General features: G+C 60.9%; 2 protein-coding genes and 1 long non-coding RNA gene across 3 annotated transcripts in view; 1 reads left to right on the plus strand and 2 right to left on the minus strand.

Annotated features, from left to right (window-relative positions):
• Positions 1 to 3,742, minus strand: LOC102998861 (uncharacterized). Its single transcript, XR_009006075.1, has 3 exons — positions 2,237 to 3,742; positions 1,087 to 1,260; positions 1 to 661 (listed from the first exon to the last, which is right to left on the minus strand). It is a non-coding gene; the product is annotated as an uncharacterized LOC102998861 (long non-coding RNA).
• Positions 1,893 to 9,769, plus strand: DBNDD1 (dysbindin domain containing 1). Its single transcript, XM_007172521.2, has 4 exons — positions 1,893 to 2,121; positions 7,875 to 8,021; positions 8,185 to 8,325; positions 9,036 to 9,769. Exons 1-4 carry the CDS (start codon positions 2,091 to 2,093, stop codon positions 9,191 to 9,193), a joined length of 477 nt encoding a protein of 158 aa, XP_007172583.1. The 5' UTR covers positions 1,893 to 2,090; the 3' UTR covers positions 9,194 to 9,769.
• The window catches only part of LOC103005503 (AFG3-like protein 1), a 24,868-nt gene continuing 16,794 nt past the window's right edge, over positions 9,769 to 17,842 (minus strand). The window contains 5 exon segments of the mRNA XM_057534131.1: positions 9,769 to 12,600; positions 12,682 to 12,882; positions 13,302 to 13,417; positions 14,429 to 14,539; positions 17,420 to 17,545. Coding sequence (XP_057390114.1) covers positions 12,067 to 12,600; positions 12,682 to 12,882; positions 13,302 to 13,417; positions 14,429 to 14,539; positions 17,420 to 17,545 — 1,088 coding nt within the window. The 3' untranslated portion in view covers positions 9,769 to 12,066.

The following is a 17,842-nucleotide window of genomic DNA, read 5'->3' on the forward strand; positions in this document are numbered from 1 at the left end:
TTATTTGTTTATTTTTGGTTGCGTTGGGTCTTCGTTGCTGCGTGCGGGCTTTCTCTTGTTGTGGCGAGCGGGGGGCTACTCTTCATTGCAGTGCGCAGGCTTCTCATTACGGTGGCTTCTCGTGTTGCAGAGCACGGACTGTAGAGCACAGGCTCAGTAGTTGTGGCGCACGGGCTTTGTTGCTCCACGGCATGTGGGATCTTCCCGGACCAGGGCTCGAACCTGTGTCTCCTGCATTGGCAGGCGGATTCTTAGCCACTGCGCCACCAGGGAAGCCCAACAACATCTGTTTTGCCCATGAATCTGCAACTTGGCTGGGACTCGGTGGGGACAGCCCACCTCGGTTCTACGTATTACCCCTGGGGGTGGCTCAAAGGCAGGCTCTCACACCTGGCTACTGGCTGAGACCTTATGTCTGGTTCATTAGCTATTGTGGGCCAGAAAACACTCAAGTGGCCCCTCAAATGGCCTGGGCTTTCTCACACAGGGTGGCCGGGTTCCAGGGGAGCCTTCAGAAAGAGCTGAATCCTACTTAAGACCCAGCCTTGTAAGTCACATGGCATCAACCTGCCACAGTCCACTGGCCAGAGCAGCCACAAGCTTGCCCAGGTTCGAGCAGAAGGGGCACAGACAGGGAATGTCTTGACGGGAGCAGAAGGTTCTGGAAGACACGGGGAATCAGAAATACTGCTCTGACCATTTCGAGACAATACAAACTTCCACCCCAGCTGAGTCTGAGCAGCCAGTGCCCACCTACTGTCCTGACCTCCTTATGTCCCCACCACCCACCCTGTAGCTCAGCTTTGTCCCCAAGGGGCTGACCTGCCTCTTGGAGTGGCACAGAGTACAAACTGCAGCGGCTTGTCCTCGTGGGTCATGAGATCATTTTAGCAGTTTTTGTTTTTGTTTGTTTTGTAAACTAAAGAAAAATGGGAACTATTAGCCTGCCTCACTGACTGACCGTTTCAAAGTCCATGGGCTCCGTGTGACTGGAGCTGGACCAGGTGGTGAGGCCCTTGGTTGGCTGAAGCTGTAGGACAACCTGCCTCTGGGAGGGTGCCTTTCCTGCAAACACCAAGTTCATACCTCCCTCCTCTGCGGATCTTTCCACGCCCAGCTGGGAACAAACTCTGTCTCCCTGATGCTTTTCTTCGGTTTGTTTTGTCTTTGTGCAGACCATGGGCTTGCATTTGGATCTCCTGGCTTCCAGCGCCCGGCTGTGGCACCTTGGTCGGCTGCCTACCCTGTGTTCAGCTTCACCTGGAAAATCAGGATCCCGTCTTCTAAGGATTCCCCGGGAGAATTAATGCACCAAGGGCCTGGCACAAAGCCGCATTCCAGGGCCTCGTGCAGGGTCCAGCGTCTGGAAGTGGGGCTCCATCGAACCGTTTGGTGTTCTCAGCACGCCCAGACCCTGCCTGCCTTCCTTCCGGGGCCCCCTCTCTGCCCGCCTCCTTCTCCTGACCTCCCTTCCCCCCGCCCCTGCCCCCAGCCTAGCCCTTAGACGCTCTCGCCGCCCCCCCCCCGCCCCCTCGCCGTGTCTCTCCATAGCATTTATCACAATCTGCAATTCTTGGCTTAAGGGCCCTAGGGTGTTAGGCCCGCCCCTCCATACCCCGCAGAGCGCCGGCACTTAGTTGGCGGCCCACAGATTTGCGGGGGAGAACAAACGGACGGAAGCCGGCGCGGCTGCTGAATGAGGGCGCGCGCAGGGGCCGCAGGGGCCGGGCCAGCGTTGGGGGACGCGGCCAGGTCGGGGTGGGTCTGCAGGAGGGGGTAGCCTCCGCGTGGGAGGGGGTCCTCAGGGGCAGGGGCCGGCAGGGGGCGCGCGCGGGGCGGGGCGGGGCCGCACCTGTGCTGCGGGGCCTGGGAAAGAGAACGGGGTGGCGGGGGGGTGGGGGGTGAAGAACAGGGCCCCGGAGCAGCTGCGCGCCCCGCCCCGCGGGCTCCTCCCCGCCGCCGCGGCCCGCCGGCTGCTGCCCCAATGCGCTGCGCCGGGAGCCGGGGCCGAGTCGCCGCCGCAGCTGCAGGGGCGCCCGGGCCGGGTGACGACGCCGCCGCGCGCGCCCCTCCCAGGCCCTGCCGGCCGCATGGAGCCCCCGGAGGGCGCCAGCCCGGGAGGTGAGTGCGGCCCCAGCCCCCGGGAGCCCACGAGCTGCGCCTTCCCCGCAGCGGCCCGCAGCCCCTTCCCCCTGGGCCCACACATCGGCCACGCCCCGGGGCCGTGAAGACCCACCGGCAGCTCCGAGTCCCCCTGCGCCGGGCCGAAGTGGGGGGAGCCTCGTGCGCCGCGCCCGGGAAGACGAGCGGGGGCACCGCCCGGAACGGCCCCCGCGCTGGGCGGGGGGCGCACGGATCGCGTCCCCGCCCCCTCGTCCTCCGCGCTCCCGACCCGGGCAGCGGTGCCTGGCGCGCTCCTGAGTGGTTGGCCCAGAGCTTGGTCCTGAGCCCCCTCCCACCGGAGCCGGGGATCTGGAAGATGGGGCGTGCCAGGGCCAGAGTCGGGATGCAGGTCAGCGAGGCGTGGGGGGGATGCTGCCCTCCTAGCTGCGCCTCTGCTTTGTTCGGCCCAGCCGAGCCTCCCTGGGGGTAGGGCGGGGAGGCCGCGGCCGGGATCCTCGGAGCACCAGGCTGAGATAGGGGCTCGGAGCGGGGGGCGCACCTGGCGCCGCCTGCGGGGGCTCCCACGCCGGCAGGGGTTGCTGGCTGCCGGGGCGAGGCCCAGGAGCTCACACATCTGGGAGGGCAGGTGTGCACGGAGTGACCCCTCCTCACGGCCCCTGCCAGCTGTCGGGACGGTAGAGATGTACCGGGGGTCTCTCCCCTTGGAGTCTGGCCCTACTCTGGCCCTGGCCCGGTGGGAGGGAAACCTTTCCTAGGACAGGTTCACAGGAACCTCCCAGGAACCTTTCAGGAGGGGTTTCCTGTGCCATCGGCCTCGGAACTTGGATGCAAAGTGCCGGGCTCCTCCACCCACCCAGCCAGGCCCCAGATGCACCCGGGGCTTCCTGGAGGTCCCATGCCAAGGAGCCACTCCCTGACCACATAGGGGTCCGCTGGGGGTCCCCTAGCCACACCAGTGGCCTGCTCTGGAGACCAAAATGCTGGCCCTGGAGGTGTCCTGCAGCAGTGGGTCCACCTACTGCTCTGTCTACAGGCTGAGTTGGGCAGGTGCATTCCAGACGGCTGTCTAGGGGCCCATGTCACGCTCCCTCCAAGCACCACCAGAGACACTCAGGGGCTAGTGGGTGTGGGTTTTCTTTGTTTTGTTGTTTGTGGGAGGGATCCAGCTTTTTCTTCCCATTGGCAGTACGAGGACCCCGGGGCTTCCGGGTGGCGGCTTTGCGAGGATTTGATGGGGCAGGTTTGGAGAGCAAGGGCTGGGGATGCCGGCAAAGCAGCCAGGCCCCTCTGAGCTCCGTGTCCCCTTCTCTCAGTGGAGACCCCCCCCTTGCCTGCAGAGAGAGGGAGCAGAGGGCAGGCCTGAGGGGGGGGAGCTTAACGACCCTTCAATTTCTGAACGTCACTTACTGGAGCCCCAGAGACCTAACTCATGCAGTGCTCAGACATGTTATTAACCAGGGACCTCCTCTGTGCAGGCACCGTGGTGGGGCTGGGCCACAGCAGCGGGAGGTGGCCTGCACACGCTTCTTACCCCGTAGCCACGTCCTGCCCACATGGGGGCGTCACGCATGGGTAGCTGTGACTGTCATTTTCTGAGTTTGCTGACTTTTTGGAACTTACTCTGGAGAGAGGGGCACACACACAAGTAGAGAGAACAGTATGGTAAAGCACCCCCCCCCACTCCGCCCCTCACCCCGTGCTACCTGCCGGCTGCTCACCAGCCTGCACCCACCTTCCTTCAGTAGTAATTTGTAGCCAATCTAGACATATTGTTTCATCCTTAAGTATCTCTGAAATTACCTCTAAAAGATAAGGTTTTTATAATTAAAACAGCATTTTTGCACCTAAACGAATTAACAGTAATTTCTTAATATCAAAGTGCACAGACATGGAGGGGAGAGGACAGGGTGCGCTTCTCGAAGGTGCCTTTGGGAGACCAAGTCTCTAGCCCACCTACCTCCAAGTCTGTCCGACTGGGAGAGAGAGGCCTGGGCCCTGCCCTGTGGGGCCTGAGCCTAGACGGGGCCCACCCGGCATCCTCAAAATGCTCCAAGGAGGAGCACTGCCTCCAGGAACAGGGGCCGGGGAAATGGGGGACAGTGCCCATCCCTCCCTCCCTGCAGCCATGCTGGTTTTTATGCTATTCATTCATTCACTTCACTACTTCACTCATTCGTGTTGGGTATGTGCAGAGCACCTCCTCCATGCTTGGGGCAAAACCCTGGGCACACAGCAGGGAACTTGAGATTTGGGCCAAGTTCTTGGCACGAATGTGCTAGAAAATAGGTCAGCAGTGTAGCACAGGGTAACACTATCGTATCCGTTCACACCAGGCCCTGGGCCGCCACTTCCAGCCTCCCCACACGGGTGCTGCTTCCGCAGGGCAGGGCAGCAGGCCCCCCGCAGGGGCCAGGGGCTTCACGCCCTCACTGGGGGCTCTGCCAGGCTGCCAGTGCTCTGCTGACCCTGGGGCATCAGAAACACCGCTCACCTTTGCCCTGGCCTGGGCAACCCTGGGGTCTGCTGAACCCACCCAGCCTACGGCTTGGCCAGGCTGCCAAGGACCCCTGCCCTTGTGCCTGCCTGTGTGATCGGTCACTCCTCTGCTTCACACCCCAGGAAGAGCAGGGGGTCTCACTCGGGAAGAATTTCTCCCTTCCTCCTCCAAGGGCTTATCGAGAGGATATCAGACAGACCCAGGTGATTCCTAGCCCAGCCGCTTAGTGACTCTGGGGTGGGGTCTTGGGCTCATTCATTCAACCAGCATTTACGATGCACCTACTGTGCACAAGGACCAAGCAAAGGTCCTGCTTCCTTCACATCCTTCCAGCCAAAAGATCAGTGTCCTTGATGCCAGAAGTTGCATCTTCTGCTTTTTCTTCTTCCCCTGCACAGCTTTGACACAGGCCAGGACACCAGGATTTACAAAATAAAGACCAGACCACTGCCAAAGGGAGCTGAAAAGAATAAAAAAGTAGACATAAGGTGACTTTAAAAGTGCACCATTAGCATACTCCATTGGCTCTGTGACACCATCGACTAGATGGTTTGCTGTTTCAGGGATGCTGAAATTTGATAAAATGTGCTTCTTACAATGAGTACAAAAGGCCACTGTGCCTGTAGGGGCTGGAGATCTGTCCTGGGCTGTCTGGGACCCCCTGGATCCTAGGATCTATAATGAGGCGTATCTGCATACCCAGCCCCCTAACCCAAGGCTGGATGGGGAAGAGGTCCTGCTTCCTTGCCCTGCCCCCATCTCAGCACCTGTGGACTTCCTCCTTCCCACCTGGACTGCGTCCCATCCCATAAACATGCAGGTAGAGTCTGTCCCACTCAGCTCGGAACCCTCCCAGCTCACTCAGAGAGGAGCCAGAGGTGTCTCCCCACCGGTGTCCCCCTGCCCTCGCCCACCCCGGCCATCCCCCAGAGGCAGCCATGCTCCCCTCAGGGCCTTTGATGGTGCTGTCTCCCCAGTTATCACCCAGCTCCCACCCTCCTTCAGACCTGTCCCCAAAGCAGGGCCACAGCCCCCAGGGCTCCCCAGCCCTGCCCCACCTCAAGAGGGCAGGAATCACCTATTTTGTTCATCCGAGTCCCGCTCAGGAATCTGCCGGATGCACAGGTGAATAGCGCTTTCTTTTCTAGGTAAGGTGAGAGAGGGCCGTTATGAGCAGAGACCCCCGCCTCTGCCCCAGCTTTTATGCTAAGTCCCCTTCCACCTGGTCAGCTAGCTAGCTAGCTTCCCTGTGGGTGCAAGGTCAGGGTCTCCCCTCCCTCTGCTGGCCGGCAGGTGGTGGCTGAGAGCTCCCGCTCAACAAGCTGAGCCCCTCGGTGTTACCGGACAAGACCCACTGTCCCTTCCTCGTAGCTGGTCGTGACACTAGCTGAAAAACATATTGCTGGAACTCGGCCTGGCACAGAAAACCATGAGCCACTGTCATTCTTCTTGTTATTAACCCAGAGCCACCTGCCCCACTGGGAGGCTCCAGAGGAATGGCAGCACCTAGCCGGAGCCCCCAGCCAGCCAGCCACCCACCACGATGGGACACGTGTGGAAGCAGAGCAGGACACTCCGGGCACGCGTGCGCCCTGGGGGAGGGGGACCCGGGCCGCTGTGCCACACCCCCTGGAGGAAGCAGAACACTGTCCTGCAGAGCAAAGGTCCCCAAGGGCTTCCTGGGCCTTCGACCCTCAGCAGGGATTCTGAGGTTCGGGAGAGGTTCCCCGCTCACCCCAGCTCCCGTGCCCTCTGGTCGGGAAGGCGTCCTTGCTGGGCTGAGCGGGCCGGGACACCAGGGGGTGTAACCCTACCCTCCAAGGGTGCTCAGACACCACGTTCCAAGTGCGGCAGCAAGGTGGAAACCAGATCCCCAGCCCCAGTCCAGCGGGCCAGCCCTGGGCCCTGAGTGATGACACAGCACAGCGCAGAGCCAGGCAGGCCCCGCCAGTCAGCAGGCCCACCTCCCCTCAGCCATGCTTCCCAGGGAGCGGTTCCCTCCTAGAAGCCAGGGGCAACCCAGCCAGCTCTGCAGCTGCAAATCCCACCCAGCCGGGGACCCTCCAGACCCGCGCGGCCCGCCAGGCTGCGGGCCACACAGGCCCACCCGTCACTGGCAGCTGTCGGCACTGGGCCCCCCCTTGGCAGCTGCTCCTGTGGCTTCGTCCACACCCAGCTGTCGGCACTGGGCCCCCCCTTGGCAGCTGCTCCTGTGGCTTCGTCCACACCCAGCTGTCGGCACTGGGCCCCCCCTTGGCAGCTGCTCCTGTGGCTTCGTCCACACCCAGCTCTCGGCGCTGGACCCCCGGGATGGCCGGCCACACTGCTGAGGGAGCGGGAGGGCGTTCCTCACTCTTTACTGAGCACCTGTTCAGCTGGGGGTCCCCCAGCTGGGGGCAGGTGGGGTCTCTGTCGGGGGGGGGGCTCAGGAGAGAGCAGCAGTGGGGACGCCAGGGAGCCAAGGGGTCCCGTCGCCTCAGGGCACGTGCCTGCCAGACGACTGGGACCCCTGGCCGTGTGGGGCGGAGGGCCCTGGAACGCTCTGGAGGAGCTGGTAGGAGACGTGACGGAGCAGTGTCTGCCCTGGTGACAGCAAGCATTCCGTGGGGTGGAGGGCCCGCCCCTGAGTGGCACAGTCTCCACCAAGCAGATCCCCAAGGGGCCTCGCCTCTCACCCGACAAAAAATTACATGAAATGAGCCATTACATAAAAACAAGAATTGCATAGAAAAAACCCTGGAGTAACATTCCCAGTGCGGAGGCGTGGTCGGTGGGGAGGGGTTGTGGCGTCCACTGTCCGGGAATCGTTTTATGTGAGAACGTGTTACGTGGATTCAAACACAACACGGGACAGACAGGTGAGCCGGGGCCGTTCTGGATTAAAGGGCGCCAAAGGGCTAGGAAATGCACAACCGCCCACCCGACCCCAGGTTGGACCAAAAAGTAGAGACAGGTGACCGTATTGGTGTCTTGGGGGCTCCAACAGGACCAGCAAGTGTCCCCGTGAGACCTGTGGTCATTCCTGCTCAAGTAATCAGGGCAAAGGGTCTGGAAATCAGGGTTACGGGGAAGGGCAGCATCCTCGGAGAAGCCCTCTGCCCCTTGTCTGGGTCACCCCTGGCCACTGCGGTCACTGCCCAGAGCCTCAAGGGAAGGCTCAATGGGCCAGGTTCTCAAGTCCTCCCAGCCTGCGTCCTGGGGGTGGCGGTGGGAGACCGCAGTCCCCTCCCGGGTAACACCTTCTCTGTTGCAGGGGTAGTTAAGGAGGTCGAGGTGCCAAGGGCTGCCCTGGGCACCCCCGTTCCTGGGACGGGGACTGGCAGCCACTCACCTGTGGCCGAGGAGGAGGTGGGCGTCCCAGTACCGGCACCAGGTCTCCTGCAGGTCACGGAGAGGCGGCGTAAGTACCGCCCACCTGTCCCAGCGTGCTCCCCGGGACCAGGGGCGGGTCCCTGGGCCTCGGGTGCGCCCCGGGGAGCAGGCGCCGGGGACGGGTCAGCCCCTCCTTGTTCCCACCGCACCGGCCTTCACCTGGCCCCGCTGACACGCCCCTCTGCCCGCAGAGCCCCTGAGCAGCGTCTCCTCCCTGGAGGTGCACTTTGACCTCCTGGACCTCACCGAGTTGACCGACATGTCCGACCAGGAGCTGGCCGAGGTCTTTGCCGACTCAGATGACGAGAACCTGGCCAGCGACTCGCCCGCAGGTGGGGCTGCTGCCGGGGTCTGGAGGGGGTCCTGGGGCCTCAGGCCACCCAGCACGGCTCCCTGGAGACCCACTGCGGAAAATGATTTCCTTTCTGACGCGTGTTGAAGTGCTTGTCGACACGGCAAAATCTCACTCACCATTTCTGCACTTCACACACCTGTCTGCCGACTCAAAGGGATTTTTCTACCCCTCCTTAATTTCGCTTTTCAAATACCAACGTAAGGCCACAGTCACAGTCCCACTGAAAGCAGAATTCACTACTTGGGTTTAATCCCAAGTAGGCAGAGCACAAAGGGGGTGGTGTTCACCAGTCCTGGCCCCTCCTCAGCTCAGCTCCTGGGAAGTGCTGGAGCCCGCAGGCCGCAGAAACGGCTCGGGAGCCGCCGGGGGTATGGGGGCCCAGGGACCTTCCCCCCTCTCAGCTCACTGCCCATGCAGGCGGGGGGCGGGGGGTGAGGGGGTGGCACCTGCTCCGGGCCAGGCTCACCCCCAGGGCGGGCGCCTCGGCTGCATGCGGACCCTCCTGGGGACAACAGGAAAGCCCCTGGCCGGGCTGCAACCAGACCCACATGGACACATTGCTGGTGCCCAGTGGACCCCAACATGTGGCCCGACCCCGTGCTGGAGGCACACACGGGCCCAGCCCAGTAGCTGAAGGAGTGACCTGGGACCCCAAGCCATACTGACCCCAGCCCGTGTTCCCACCAGGCCTACACCCGCTGCCCAGGGCCGGCTGTCTGCGCTCCCCCTCCTGGACACGCACCAGGGCCGAGCAGAACCGTGAGAAGCAGCCCTTCGGCGACCCTGAGCGGCAGCCTGCCGTTGTGGACACCTTTCTCACCGTGGAGAGGCCCAAGGAGGACTAGGCCGGCTGGCCCAGGGCCGAGGCGGGGCAGGTCCGGGCAGCCGCGGCCCCGTGGACGCTGCCCGCCCCACGTGGCGCCTCCGCATAAGCACAGCCCAGTGGCCTTACGTCCAGCTCTTCCTGGTCCCTGGGTCAGGGACCAGGCCCAGGGATGAGATGAGACTTCTGTCTGTAGGAATGGTGTTCTCGTCTGTCACTAGACTCCCGGGTAGGGGTGCGGTGAGCAGAGACCTGCCCGTGAGAGGCGCTCTGCAACCCCCCGGGGGTCTCGGGGGTCCAGTCTTGAACGGCAGTGCCAAGCTCCAGCCCGCGGGACACCCTGCTGCCCTAACCGCCTTGATTCCAACCCTGCCCCCCTCCTGCCGCCCAGGAAGTATCAGCACCAGAGCCCCCAGACCCTAATACCCTGCTTGCCGTGGTCCCTGCCTGAGAGCCAGACCCACCTCCTGAGCTCGGAACACCAAATATGTCACGACTGCCTCAGACCGCCGGGCAGGGCAGGGGCAGGCGAGGTTTGCCCTGCCCCCATCCTTGCCATGACAGTCCCCGCGGCCCACCTGACACACGCACACACAGGCACGCACACGCGTGCAGCAGCCCGAGGGGCATGGGGACGTGAGGGGACCTGGGCACAGCGCCTGGCCCCCAATTCGGGGGCGCCAGGCTCGGCTGCTCCACACACTGCTTACACACTAAGGGACGGAACCGGCTTCCAGTCAGACAGCGAGTCCGAGAACAGTTTTAAAACAAACGTGTAAGCTTGCTTTCAGTCCCCAAGGCCACCTGCCCTGACCCCTTCTCCACTGAAACGTTTCTGGGGAAGGAAAACAGGCCTGGGCACATGCTGGGCCCACTGGGCGTGGCTACAGCACGTCCCTCCAGGAAAAGGGTCGCCCTCTGCGCCAGGAGGGGCACGCGAGGGGCAGCAACACGGAGGTGTCTTCCAGACACAACCAAGAATTTCACTTAAAAGGGATCCCGCGAGGGCAGCCGCGCCCCCCGCCCCCCAGGACTTCCCCGCCGCCGAGTTCCCATCCTTCTTGCTACGGCTTCTGCAGATCTCATTTCCAAACAGCAGGATTAAAACAGCACCCTGTCCCAAGTCTCGCTGACCAGTCTCTTCCTTTCCAGCTGACGTGGGAGCTCCGGCGTGCGGGCTGGGCTGCTCTAGGGGCCTCCAGGAGCTCCGCGCTCTGGTCCTCCCCCAGCTAAAGCCACTGGGGGTTCCACTGTGACACACACTGGGCTCTTATTTGGGTCATCTTTCAGGGCCAAGCGCCCTGGCTCCCCAGGCGTTAAAGAAGCGAAGACCCTGCCCCCACAAGCCCAGGCTGGAAGAGGCAGAGGCGCTCCCGAGAGGCTCTTCCCAGCCTGGGGCAGGTTCCTGGGGAGGTGGCCGCCAGGTAGGGCCCGCCTGTGAGCAGAGACCAGGGATGAAGCCTAAACCGGGACCGTTTTCACCACCACGAGATGCAGGCCGCGTGCCCTGTGCCGGGCGGTCCCTCCTGCGGGGGGCTGAGCCTTCCTAACCCGAGATCCTCGGCCAGGCCTCGGCCCAGGCGGTGCGATGGCCCAGGCGGGGTGTGATGGCCCAGGCGGGGTGCGAGGTGAAGGGGGGGCTGAGGAGACTGGAGGGGGTGCGGGCACGGGGCACGCAGGCAGGGGCGCTGTCACCAGGGGAGTGCCCTGGACCCGGGGAGGGGCTGCACCCAGCCTCCCAAGGAACAGAGCCCCAGGCTCGGGACGACGTGGGTCCTTCCTGGGGTCAAGGAGGGCACCCCACCTCCATCAGAAGGAGCCCCAGGACAGGCCCCTGCAGGACGCCAAGCAGCACAACACACAGAGGCTGAGCGTTCGAGGCTGCGTCACAGGATGAGCCCCAGAGATCTCAGAAATTCAGCAATACACGTTTCACAAACAACAAACTTGAAAGTGTTTGTCCCAAGTTGGAAACTCTATTTTTGAGGCAAATATACCAAAAGATCTGGAAAATTTCATCCCCGAGGCCCAGCGTGTGGCCACAGCGGGGACAGCAGCGGCGGGCACATGGGGCAGTGCCCCTGCTCCCGCAGTCAGCCCGCGTCGCCCACCCCAAGGCAGCAGCTGCTGCTACTGTCACAGTTCTGACGACTCCGACGCCCTGGCCATGTTCTGGGGAACCCCGGGGCCATTTCCACTAACCCCGACTCCCCGGGGGCTGGGCCCTGGCCTCACTCCAGGACCAACCGGGGGATGGAAGACTCGGCCCTAGAGCTTTGCTACGACCCCCAGTGGCTGTCCTCCCACGTGGAGCAACCCAGAGCCCACTCTCCTGGACCCTAACAACACAGGCCACAAGGAACGCAGCTACCCGGAGACGCACAGTTGGCAAGGCCCCTACCCTGAGAACAGGGGCGGCTCCGCTGGGGTACCCCTCAGGCTCAGACCCCCCCAGACGCCCCGCCTGTGGAAGTGGCGCGGCCCCTCCGAAAGGACTAACTGGTCTCCCGCCACCCTAACAGCTACTCGCTTGACGCCTGGCTAGCATTCTCCTTTCCTCAGTTCTGAACCTCTCGCCATGGACAGACCTTGAGGATTTCTGAACTGGGCCAAAAGCCCCCTCTCCGTCTCTCCCCGGGGCATGTGAGGTGACCAGCACCGATGTCCCCCCGCTGGGCGGCTGTCCCCAGCAGATGAGCCCACCACCCACCTCGTGGGAGGCCCAGGGGGTTCCTACATGCAGGCCCCCAGGGGGCAGGTGAGTTTCAGCCACTGCCCTCCCCTCCGACTCGGGAACAGGGTCCCAGCCCCCGCCTTGGCGGAAGGGCACGTTCTGGGAGCTGGAATCCCCGTGGGCTCAGAGGACCCTGACCTGAAAACACCCATTTGTGATTATCACGTTTTAATTTGCTCTCTGGAGATTGTGGAGGCTGCTCTCCAGGCAGGGGCGCTAGGCTGGGCTCTCCTCCACAGGGCACTCCGTGCCGCCCGCCCGTCAGCCCCTCGGGAAGGGACGTGTCCTCCTCCAGGCCACCCGTGCCCTCCACGAGCTCCTCGCAGGTGGTCTTCTCCGCGAAGGGTCAGGGCCCAAGCAGCTCCACCGTGTCGGCCCGCTCCAGCACCTCCTTCCCCAGCAGCCGCCTGCCTAGCTGCACGCCAGGCCACGCCAGGCCGTCCGCCCAGTGCCCTGCAGAGCCCCCGCCCCGACCCTGGGGACGGGCCGGCCCCACCCGCCTCGTCCACCTGCTCCCGGCAGCACGTCAGCAGGTCCGGGGTGCACGCGTGCGCGGAGCTGACCAGCCACCGAGCCTCCTGGTCGATGAGCTGGGCCATGGCCTCGCTGTACGGCTTCTCCGCCAGCACCTCGCCGGGCTGGGGGAGGTCGAAGGACACCTGGCCCAGCTTCTTGCTCATCCCGAACTGCACAATCTGGGGCAGGCGAGGGGCGGGCGTGAGCCTGGCGGACGGTGCCCTGAGCCCCCTTCCCAGCCCCCGCGGCCACCGCCTTACCTGGGCGTAGGCACTCTGGGTGACCTTCCTCAGGTCGTCCTGGGCCCCCGTGGTGATCTGCCCGAAGAACAGCTGCTCGGCCACCCGGCCACCCAGCACGGCGCACATGCGGTCCGAGAGCTGCTCCCGCGTGTACTGGCACTGCTCCCTGGGCAGGCACTGGGCGTAGCCGAGCCCCTTGCCCCGGGGGATGATGGACGCCTGCCAGATACGGCAGGCGCGCCCTGTCACCCCCAGGGTCCCCGGGCATCGCGGAGGAGGAGAGGAAACCCTGGGCCCCAGCGCTGACAGGTCACCCCAAGGATGAACACAGAAAGCCCCTCTGTCCCGCCGTCCCAGGAAGCTGTGGAGGGGCCGTGCCATCAGGGGAAAGTTTAGGGTGAGGTGAGTTTAACATGGAAACTCCAGGTGTCAAGTGGCCAGCATCCAGACCCCTCCTGGAACCAGCACCCCCCTCTCTGCCCACCCACCCCTCAAGGAATCTTGTAACAAATTCTAGACCATTACATACTCAAAGAGTGAAGAGGGCCGCCGCCCGGAATGCACCGTGCCCACACAGCACCCCCGGGAAGGAAGTGGGCCCTGAACCACACCGCAGATGCGCGAGGGGATGGGCCAACCTTGAGCAGGGGGTCTGCGTGCTCCAGGAACCAGCCCACCACCACGTGGCCGGCCTCATGGTAGGCCACCGTCATCTTCTCACTGGGCTGCAGGACCCGCGTCTTCTTCTCGGGACCTACAAGTCAAGCTCATGGCAAGAGGCAGAGGACAAACGGACAGCTGAGAGGTGGGCGCCAAGGCCCCATTCTGCACTGCGGGCGTGTTGGGGGCTGGTCAGGGCCTCCGTCCGCCCAGGACAGACCCGCAGCCTGTCCGCTCCACGCACACCGCTCAGGCCTGCTGGGCGCCTGTCCCTCCACGCCAGACGCTACACTGCCTTCTGCCCTGCCGAAGCCCCGCCCCACCGTGCAAGCGGCAGGTGCCTTTGGGGGCCCGTTTGTAGCCAAGGGGCTTAGCTACTCTCCGTGGCTTGACTGGCAGAGAGGCCGGACGCAGGGAGACCAGGAGCATTCTCTACGCCGCCTACACCCAGTCACAGGCAGGGAACAGGGCACAGAGAAGGCACCAATACTCGCGTGAGCTCAGCTTCAGGGCTGGTCAGCTCAGCAGCGCCACCAGGACAGTGTCGAGCAGCTGTGGCAACTGCCTTGGGTTACTGACGCTTGTCTGTGCACGCCACACTCCAACAAAACGTGAAGCAAAGACAAAGCAGCCCTGCCAACCTGCTGACACTTGTCTGTGCACGCCACACTTCAACAAAACGTCAAGCAAAGACAAAGCAGCCCTGCCAACCTGCTGTCTGGAGACGGGCTGGTTCTCACAGCCGTGGGGCAGGATCAGGAAGGACGGCTGCTGGCCACACGGACACCTACCTCCCTGACCTCCGTCCCCGGGAGGGCACTCTACCCCACGCTGAAGCTTCCCAAGGAAGCACGCGAACAACCTGCCTCTCGGCCACGGGCAGCACCCGAACCTGGGTCTGACGCAGCGCCCTGGAGGTTACATCTCTTTGAAATTCTAAATGTTGCTCTAGTAAGAGCACGAAAGCTGCTGGCAGATCCCAAGTCCCAGATTTTGGTCTGGAAAACTGTCCACGGCTGCAGCTCACTGAAGTGAAGCTGGGGCCCCAGGGTGGGCCTGCTGCAGGTCAGAGCTGGAAACCGCCCCTCAACACTGCCCGGCTCACCTCCGATGACCCTCTCAACGGCCTGCTCCAAGTGCTTCTCCCGGACAAAAGGACTCAGGTGGCGGGCGGCGATCAGGGCCGCTTCGTTGCAAACGTTAGAAATATCAGCACCTGACCCGGAAAAGGAGAAACAGTCCCATCAGTGCCCCAGGGCGGATTCTTAGAGGAAAATCTCCAGCAGAGGGACCAGAGCTAAACTAGGTCAGGGACTTGAAGGAAATGGGACCTGCTCTGTCAGTCACTGTTGCTTTCAGCCAGTATTTTGGTTCAACAATTTACTGAGGTATGATTTATTTAACATAAAATCTACCCGTTTTAAGTGTACATTTCAAAGACTTTTAGTAAATTTATCAAGATGTGCAACCATTGCCCTGATCTCATTTCAGACATTTCCATCACGGATGTGATGTATGTGGCTAATTCCTGTACCCATGCCCAGCCAACTAACCTACTTTCTGTCTCTATGGATTTCCCTGTTCTGGACGTCTCACATAAATGGAATCACACAACAGGTGGTCTTTTGTGTGTGCTTCTTTCACGCGACACAGTGTTTTCACATTCACCCGCTATCGTAGCATGTATTGGTATTTCATTCCTTTCCACGGATGAATGAGGTTCCATCACATGCACAGCTGCCCCGAGGCCTTCACAGGAGACAGCAAACTCCACGGACGCTCCAGTCCCTGATACAACGTGGCCAGTACAGCGGGCCCTCTGTACCCGCTCTGTACACATCTATCCAGTCACACACCGCTGGACACTGGGGTGGTCTGTACCTCTTGGCTATTATGAATTATGCTGCTGTGAACATCTGTGTAAAGCCTTTGTGTGAACAAATGTTTTCAATTCTCTTAGATACCGAGGAGTGGAAGTGGGGTCATACGGTAACTGTACTTCACTTCTTGAAGAACTGCCAGGCGGATCCCCGTGGCCACACTATATCTTACATCCCCACCAGCACCACGCGAGCACGGCCGTCTCCCTACACCCCTGGCAACTCATCCATCTGCCTTTTACGGCCATCCTGGTGGGCGTGAGGTGCTGTCACACTGTGGTTTTGATATGCATTTTCCTAATGACTAATATCACTGAGCACCTTTTTATGTGCTTTCTGGCCATCTATCTGTATACCTTCTTTGGAAAAACGTCTGTTCAAATCCTTTTCCCATTTTTAAATTGGGTTCTTTAAATATTTTGGATTATAAACCCCTACCAGATGCATAATCTCCAAATAGTTTCTTCTATTCTGTGGGCTGTCTTCTCACCACCTCAGTAATGTCCCTTGACGCACAAAAGATTTTAATGTTGAAGAAGTCTAATTTGTTTTCTCACTTGTTGCTTGTGCTTTAAGAAACCATTGCCAAATCCAAGGTCACAAAGATTTTCTTTTAAGACCTTTATATTTCTGTCTCCACAGTTTAAGTCTCATCCATTTTGAGTTGACCGCTGCATGTCGTCTAAGGTCTAGTTTCGTCCTTTTGCTTGTGGATACCGTTGTCCCAGCGCATTTGATTGAACAAACTGTTCTTTCCCCATCAAATGGTCTTCACACCCTTGACAAAAACAACTGACCAGGGACTTCCCTGGTGGCGCAGTGGTTAAGAATCCACCTGCCAATACAGGGGACACGGGTTCGAGCCCTGGTCCGGGAAGATCCCACATGCTGCGGAGCAACTAAGCCCGTGCGCCACAACTACCGCGCCTGCGCTCTAGAGCCCGCGAGTCACAACTACTGAAGCCTGCGCACCTAGAGCCCGTGCTCCACAACAAGAGAAGCCACCGCAATGAGAAGCCCACGCTCTGCAACGAAGAGAAGCCCCCGCTCGCCGCAACTAGAGAAAGCCCGTGCGCAACGAAGACCTAATGCAGCCAAAAATAAATAAATAAAATAAATTTAAAAAAACAACTGACCGAGATGTACAAGCACATATCCGGGCTCTCAGTTCTACTCTATTGGTCTACGGCCACCCTTGTGCCAGCAGCCCCGTTCTGTTCACTGGAGCTCTGTAGTAAGGTCTGCATTAGGGAAGTGTGTCTTCCAGCTCTGCTCTGCACAGACGGTGCTGGCTCTTCAGTCCCCTGGCAGCTCCCCAGGAAGGTTAGAATCAGTTTTTCCCTTTCCAGCTTTAACAATGTACAAAGGTTCTGCTCCTACACAGCCCCTCCCACCTTCACAGGTTACATCTTTTTACTTTATGTGCCCATTAACACAGACATGTCTTTATGGGTTTAAGCACCTACCCTTTAAATCATAAAGGGAAAACAGAGGAGCTGCAAACCAAAAACACGCAGGATGCTGGCCTTTACGTTCGCCTATGCAGCCGCCTCTCCAGGGCCACCTGCCCGCGCAGCTCCGAGTCACTGGCCGGCGCCCTTTCGTCTCAGCCCAAAGGGCTCCAGCAGTTCCTGGAGGGCAGGCTTAAATATAATACGTTCCCTCAACTTTAAAAAACAATCTAGGAATGCCTTTATTTCTCCTTCCCTATTGAAGAACAGTTTTGCCAGATCCACTGCCTTCTGGCCTCATGGTCTCCAAGGAGAATCGGTTGTTAACCTTACTGAAGACCCATCCCCACTAGGTGTCCCTTCTGTCTGGTTGGCTTCAACAGTCTCTCATTACCTCTGACCAACGTGGATTACACTGTATCTCAGTGTGGACGTCTCTGGGTTTATCCCTACTTGCAGTTTATTCAACTTCTTGGACGTGTAGACTCAGGTCTGTCATCCAATTTGGGAAGTGCTGAACCATGACCTCTTCGATGGGCAGCATGCCAAGGGGACGAGGCGTCACTGCACTATGTTCCCGGGGTGGGAGGAGTTCAAACAGGCACAAGCCAGCCTTGGGGCTAATCATCTCTGAGGCCTCCGATATGTCCATCAGACTCAAAAGTTCCAAAGACAAGGGTAGCACATGCCAGGACCAATGGTACAACGAGACACCACCCTCCGACGACACGTCCAGACCCGCACGGCCCACCTGGCCACACTCACCTGTGAAGCCTGGAGTGAGGGCCGCAAGCTTCCTCGCCAGGGCGTCCTCGCTGAGGCTCTCGTCCAACTTGAGTGGACGCAGGTGGACCCTGAAGATGGACGACCTGCCTTTGATGTCAGGGGGGGCTAACAGAGAGAGAGGCACTGAGGGCCAGGGTGGGGTCACCTGCAGCCACTTCACTGCAAGGGCCCTCCCCTGCGTGTCTGTGCTGCACACTCGGCTGTCCGACCTGGGCCAGGGAGCTCCCCGTGGCAGAAACGACCCACAGGTCACGTACGTTCAGCTCTTCAACACATCAAAGAACTTCCTGACCGTGGAGCCTCTGGTCCACGCAAATCCATCCCAGGACAGGGACCCAACCACAAGCAAAAGTCTGGCTGCCCTGGTAGCATGGGGTCCGTGCAGGACTCAAGTCCTAAATT

This window comes from Balaenoptera acutorostrata, chromosome 19 (assembly GCF_949987535.1).
Source record: "Balaenoptera acutorostrata chromosome 19, mBalAcu1.1, whole genome shotgun sequence".
Classification (NCBI taxonomy): Eukaryota; Metazoa; Chordata; class Mammalia; order Artiodactyla; family Balaenopteridae; genus Balaenoptera; species Balaenoptera acutorostrata.

Coding starts and splice junctions, on each gene's coding strand:
- DBNDD1 (XM_007172521.2), top strand. CDS start 2,091: ATGGAGCCCCCGGAGGGCGCCAGCCCGGGAG. Junction 2,122..7,874: donor GGAGGGCGCCAGCCCGGGAG/GTGAGTGCGGCC, acceptor TCTCTGTTGCAG/GGGTAGTTAAGGAGGTCGAG. Junction 8,022..8,184: donor GCAGGTCACGGAGAGGCGGC/GTAAGTACCGCC, acceptor CTCTGCCCGCAG/AGCCCCTGAGCAGCGTCTCC.